This window comes from Branchiostoma belcheri, unplaced genomic scaffold (assembly GCF_001625305.1).
Source record: "Branchiostoma belcheri isolate BF01 breed outbred unplaced genomic scaffold, Haploidv18h27 scaffold192, whole genome shotgun sequence".
Taxonomy (NCBI): Eukaryota; Metazoa; Chordata; class Leptocardii; order Amphioxiformes; family Branchiostomatidae; genus Branchiostoma; species Branchiostoma belcheri.
In genome coordinates this window covers 413,444-420,218 of record NW_017803402.1, presented here as the reverse complement: position 1 = coordinate 420,218, position 6,775 = coordinate 413,444, and the positions used below count along the sequence as shown (strand labels likewise).

The window sequence follows — 6,775 nt, the reverse complement described above, 5'->3', positions numbered from 1 at the left end:
GACTTTGAGTTGTTCTCTCAAACCCCACAGGTACCGGCGCAGTTCCTCATTAGCCGCGTACTCTACAACAATGTACTGTGGATCTGATTTAGTCAGAACTCCGTAAAACTTCACCACGTTCGGGTGTCCCTCTTTGTCTTCGTGGATCCTGGCGAGAATGTCCATTTCGCGGCGAAAGTCGCGGACAGCAGACGCCGTCATGCGGTCAGGCCGGATACTTTTGGCGGCAACCAAAACTTGGTAGCCTTCAGGCACGCGCAGTCTTCCCCGTACTACATGGCCGAACTCCCCCTCGCCTATCATGTGTTCAAAACATATGTCCTCTTTGTCTAGTTCCCATGATGACAGAGGCTCCATTTCTATGTCCTCTCTGTTCATTGTATGTAGCCCGCTCCAATTTGTGACCCTCTGTTTTACCATGGTCACAATTATGATGCAGCCAAGTATAACAACAGCAGGAAGAATGGACGCCAAAACTATAACAACGACTTGATTATATTTTTGTCCCGATTTGGCCCCGATTTCACAAAATTCGCCTGACTGCCATTCCGAACAATTACAAGTCCCATTTACTGCATCACACACAGAGTTGTTCTGACATTGACATGTCATGCTGCAGTTCCAACCAAAACTGCCAGGTGCGCAGGTGTGCTGACACCTGTCTCCACGACGGCCGGGAGGACACAGACACCCCTCCCACCTGTCACACGTCCCTCCGTACTCACAGTCACACACCTGGCTGCAAACCTCTCCATAATAGTTAGGTCGACATTTGGTGGCGTTGAGGGAAAAGGTTGCATTAATTACTCCACCATTTACAGCTTTTACCACGCAAGTATAACCACCGTTGTCTGATTCTGAGACTGGCTGGAAGTTGATGGAACTGTTCTGTACCGCCCCTTCTTCAATGATTTTGTATCGTTGTAATAGCTTTCTGTTTCATAAACCCACATCATACTAGCTACTTGGATGTGTGGAGCCAGGCAGGTCAATGTCAGATTAGCACCGATGTACTTTACGACTGAATCGCCAGGTGACGCTATGACGACAACTTCAGGCCAGGGAATATCACAGGCCCTCCCTCTCCAGCCCGGGCGGCACTCACAGGCACCGTTAAAGCCATGACACCGGGCGCCGTTCTTACAAACACAGTCCTTGTCACAGTACAGACCGTACCTGCCCTCGGGACACCCTGTAATGTCGTACTGAAATATAACATCAACAGGCCATGTCGCACCGTAAACTGTGACGTTAGCGCTACATTGTATCCAATAGGACGACGTGGATCTTATCTTATTCATCTTAACAACTACAGCATAACCTTCTGTCATGCTACACATTTTATCCTGTGCCCACTCAGGCAACATTTGTTTCGAAACATCGAAAAATATAAACTTGCCTACACTTCTCAACTGTCTGTCACGACATTGAAACTCTATCCTCCCTCCATTCTCATGAGTCTCCTCAAGAGCCGGGCGGAGCAGAACTTCCCAATATGGGTTCAAAGTAGAACACAGCCGAAGGGAGCAGTCGTTCATGATAGCATCGTGGGATTCTAACAGGGAAAAAAAGTCTGGGTACTGTCGTTCTTCGCCATTAATTACAACATCGAATTGCCCATTAGGGCTGCTCAGTAGAAAATAGTTCTCAGCCGTCCCAGTATCAGGTATAACTGGTGTTTCACACTGTTTGCTGTAGTATGGCGGGTATCCCCACACGTCCGTGACCACGATGGCGAGGTTTACATGCCAAACGCTGTTGTCTCCAGTATTTGTCAGCTCCAGGGACAGGTTGTATCGCGGGTTATACTCATAGTCCAGCGGTGCTGCGACGATTAGCGTCAAATTCTCAACAACAACCTCAAACCGTCTGAGGTTGTTGCCACTTGTGATGTTCACTGACCACGACGTTCCGTTTTCCTCTTCCATTAGGCCATCGCCGACGTTAAGAAAGTCTCGCAGGTGCTTGACTGTGCTGCCGACAGACGCGTCCTCGGTAATTGTGACGTTTCCAACCCAAAACCCCGCTTCTCGGCCAGCCTGGACAGATGGAATCAGGCTGACCAGTAGGAAGACGGCATAAAACGTCACATAGGCCATCATCTTTGCGCGTAAGCTACTTTATAACAGTTTTTTTTACGATATCCTGCAGGTGACTTGGCTTAACCTAGATGCAAAAATGCAGAAACGGTAGTTAGAATTAATCAGAAACACGCCACACTTGTCAGAAAACTATATTATAGATTTTTTTTTGTTTCTTACACAACCCTGGCAGTCAACTGAAACCCAAATGCAATCCCCGACCGCTCAATCCGAATTCTCACAATGTTCTGGACAAGTTACAACAAACCAGAATTGCCCAAAACAATACTTCCGCTCCACAGGTAAAAACAAAAACACGTTTAAAAGTTAAGCATCCTTTCAAACCACAACCAGACGTTTAGGTCAGCGTTTTACAGCTCGCATAAGGTCAGTTTATAGGCTGTTTTATAAGGGCTGTTGTTTACAATATGTGCACTAGATGATAAACCATTAGGTATTTTTTTGTAGAAATTAGATGTTCCATATAATTATTGTATAACCTATATGTCTTTAAATAGTTTTTCTCTTGGCATAGAATTTTACTTCACTTAACTGAACTGATTTAACAAGCATTCGGAGACCTCATACCACCATGAAATATTGGTTTTCGTAATTGTTTTATTTCTCTCATTGACTCTGAAAATAAGGTCGCAATTATCATAATCTATGTTTTTTTAAAATTCCAATGACACTATTTTAATGTAAAATTCCTCTCCATTGCCATACTTCATTTCAACATGTCCTCAGTAATTTTGCAAATGACTTCTACATTAACATAATATATGCATAGTGGTGTTAAGCTTTATCTTACACATGGCACAAGGTATAAGATTCGTATCATTCACCAATAAAAACTCACATAATTTTACATTAATTATGCAAATTAGGTCATCATTTGCATAACTGGTTTCTGTTGACATTTTAACTACCACAGATTAAATGGATAACATGATTGTTTAAAATTACTCGAGCAGAGCGCCCTGCGTAAGAGAGGCACGGTAAAAGAATAAAAGAAGGAGAGGTCCGATCTCTGTCATTCTTGATAAACACTGAATAAAAAGTCGAAACCGGTTGAATTCCGTCTCAACTTTGTCATCTTGCCATCGCTACGAATGATGTATAAAAGTACCATTATGTAAAACACTGTAATTATAGAATTAAGTCATCATTTGCATAATTTGCATTTAATTATGTACAACTCTCTCTCAGCTACTTACACCAAAAATGATAAAAATACGTTGTTTCTATCTAAAGTCATGACATCGCGAATGTCATTTGTTTTAGGTAGTACTACAGCTAGATAACCAGTCTATTGGGAGCTTGCCCGGGCTTTTGGCGGAAATGCGCGAGTTGGCCTGTTGCCTGCTTCATCTTAATCTTACTGCAGTGTGATTCACTTGGCAGAGGTTATTATTAAAGGTTATTAATAGCAGACTGTGCCTGTTCATTAGAATTTTTGAACGTTTATTTCAATCTTTGTCAATCATCACCTAAGTTACCCTCATACCAGAAATTACGACAATCCGTCAACCGGTTCTTGAGTAATCCTCCTTCGAAGATATTTCAACAAACTCTCCTTTAGTTTCAGAACAAGCCGCTCGGAGCAGAAACTCATGTCACTCCTTTCCCTCCCCAAGAGCTATCTACCATCCAAAATTCGTGACCCTAGCATGTCAAGATCGCGAGATATTAAAACCAAAAAATTCTACTGCAGTACCAAGGCAAGCCGCCAGGAAGCCAAAAATCTAATCATTTCTAGGTCTCATCAAGACCTTCTCACCTACTAAATTTCATGACAATCCATCAAAAGCTTCTTGAGTTATCGTGCTAAACCACATACATAAATACACACAATCATACATACATACATACACATGTACACAATATACACATACACGCAAACGCTACTAAAAAAAAGCTAACATTTTTGGCGAAGGTGCTGTAAATATTGAAATGTCGTGGTGGTTATAATTTCGCGGTATTCACGATGACCGCTCCATCGAGAAGTCATGAGATCGCGAATGTGACTTTATGTGTTTTATGTATTACAACAGCTGGATAAACAGTCTTTTGGCACTTAGGCCGTGTTTAACCCTACCTAGACCGGTCATCGAGGACAGTAGTGGTAAGCTACTCACAGAGAGTTCAGCTGTACTTGACCGATGGTCAGAATATTGCAAGGAACTCTATAATTACGAGCTCCACCCAGACACAACAAAACTGGACAGCGCCCATGAGACAGAGGAAGGAGAAGTAGAAGAAGATCTACCTGTGCTGAGAGATGAAGTTGCGGACGCTGTGCGCAACATGAAGTCAGGTAAATCGCCAGGAGTGGACAACGTCCCTGCGGAACTTCTAAAACATGGTGGTGAGCCAGTGGTAAACATCTACACTGTGCTGTGCCAAAAGATCTGGAAGGAGAAGAAGTGGCCAAAGGAGTGGACTCAGTCTCTTGTCATCCCCTTACCCAAGAAGGGAAATTTGCGGCAGTGCCAGAATTACAGGACCATTAGCTTAAAAAGCCATCCCAGTAAGATTCTGCTCAAAGTGATTCTTAGAAGACTCAAGTCAGAAGCAGAGATGCTACTGGCAGAAGAACAGGCGGGTTTTAGGCCCGGTCGGAGCACAACAGAGCAGATACTTAACTGTCGTCTCATCATAGAGAAACACCTGCAACATCAGAGAGACCTGTTTCACAATTTTATCGACTTCAAGAAGGCTTTCGATAGGGTGTGGCATGATGGGTTATGGTGGGTGCTGAGAGGTTTCAACATCAAGGAAGGTCTAGTTCAGATCGTCAAGGCCTTGTACAAGAATGCAACCAGTGCAGTCCTCCTGAACAACCAAACTGGGAAGTTCTTTAGGACAACAGTGGGAGTCCGGCAAGGGTGTTTGTTATCACCAGTTCTATTCAACCTGTACTTGGAGAAAATCATGCAGGACACACTCCAAGACTACTACACGTCCATTTCCATCGGGGGAAGACGCATCTGCAACCTACGATTTGCAGATGACATAGACTTGCTCGGTGGTAGTAATGCTGAACTCCAGGAACTCACAGACAGGCTTACTCAGAGTGCTGATTCCTTTGGCATGGAAACTAGCACAGAGAAAAGCAAAGTGATGGTAAACAGCAGGAATGAGGTTAAAGCAGTCATGTACATGAACGGGGAACAGCTGGAAGAGGTGGACTCCTTTACGTATCTGGGTGGAACAATCACAAAGGATGGCTCCAGCCTAGAAGAAGTCCGTAGAAGGTTAGGTAGTTGCTACATCTGCTTTCTCCCGCCTTTCCAGACTCTGGAAAACCAACAACATCAGCTTTTCTGTAAAGCATAAGCTCTACAAAGCACTGGTAGTGACCATCCTGTTGTATGGGTGTGAAACCTGGACACTGTTGGCAGAGACAGAAAGGAAAATCCAGTCATTTGAGACAAAATGTCTGCGGAGACTCCTGCAAATCTCGTACAAGGAACACAAGACCAACAAATACGTGAGGGAACTAGTTCAGAGCCTTGTTGGTCCCCAGGAACCACTGTTGACAACAGTAAGGAGGAGGAAACTCCAACGGTTTGGCCACATAACAAGACACACCAGCCTGGCTAAAAACAATCCTCCAAGGTACGCTCGAGGGAGGTCGCAAACGGGGGCGACAAAGGAAAACTTGGTTGGACAACATAAAGGAATGGACATCACTAAACGTCCCGGAGCTGCTGGCTGCGGCGGACCGGAGGGAAACTCTGCCTTGTCCCCCCGACGACCAGGTCGGTCGAGGGATTAGGTAGGTAGGTAGGTAGGAACGAAATATGAAGCAAAACGAGACAGAAAAAGATCACGAATAGCAAAAAATACGGAAAACTGACAGGAACCAAAAGTCTATCTACGAACATATTTATCGGCCATCTTTAAATAGAAAGGGGGCATTATGCTTTGGTCACATTTGAAACGGCGCCCGTTCGGCATGTCCTCGGTGTAGACGCCGGCCGGCGTCATGACGCCGAGCGTTCGCCGACTGTCAGGGTCACAATTAAATGTTCCTTTACGGCTTCCTGTCGGGGCCTGGTTGTGCTCCAGCCGGCGGCTTCTAATTAATATTCATAAAATTTGGGCCCCTTGGTGACCGGTTTCTGTCAGGGACCCGTCAGGTGCCCGATCAGTCTCCCGTCTTGACCCGTGCGGCTTGCGGTAGGNCATGATGGGTTATGGTGGGTGCTGAGAGGTTTCAACATCAAGGAAGGTCTAGTTCAGATCGTCAAGGCCTTGTACAAGAATGCAACCAGTGCAGTCCTCCTGAACAACCAAACTGGGAAGTTCTTTAGGACAACAGTGGGAGTCCGGCAAGGGTGTTTGTTATCACCAGTTCTATTCAACCTGTACTTGGAGAAAATCATGCAGGACACACTCCAAGACTACTACACGTCCATTTCCATCGGGGGAAGACGCATCTGCAACCTACGATTTGCAGATGACATAGACTTGCTCGGTGGTAGTAATGCTGAACTCCAGGAACTCACAGACAGGCTTACTCAGAGTGCTGATTCCTTTGGCATGGAAGCTAGCACAGAGAAAAGCAAAGTGATGGTAAACAGCAGGAATGAGGTTAAAGCAGTCATGTACATGAACGGGGAACAGCTGGAAGAGGTGGACTCCTTTACGTATCTGGGTGGAACAATCACAAGGATGGCTCCAGCCTA

General features: G+C 45.0%; 2 protein-coding genes across 2 annotated transcripts in view; both read right to left on the bottom strand.

Moving 5' to 3' along the window:
* Nucleotides 1–23: 23 nt before the first annotated feature.
* On the bottom strand, nucleotides 24–357 carry LOC109468124 (probable tyrosine-protein kinase kin-31; the record flags this gene model as incomplete). Its single annotated transcript, XM_019766365.1, has 1 exon — nucleotides 24–357. A coding segment is annotated over exon 1 (334 nt), but the record flags the coding sequence as incomplete, so codon positions are not given.
* Nucleotides 358–824: 467 nt separating this feature from the next.
* The window catches only part of LOC109468123, a 12,787-nt gene continuing 6,836 nt past the window's right edge, over nucleotides 825–6,775 (bottom strand). The window contains exon 2 of the mRNA XM_019766364.1: nucleotides 825–2,166. Coding sequence (XP_019621923.1) covers nucleotides 825–2,102 — 1,278 coding nt within the window. The 5' untranslated portion in view covers nucleotides 2,103–2,166. The remainder of the gene's footprint in view (nucleotides 2,167–6,775) is intronic.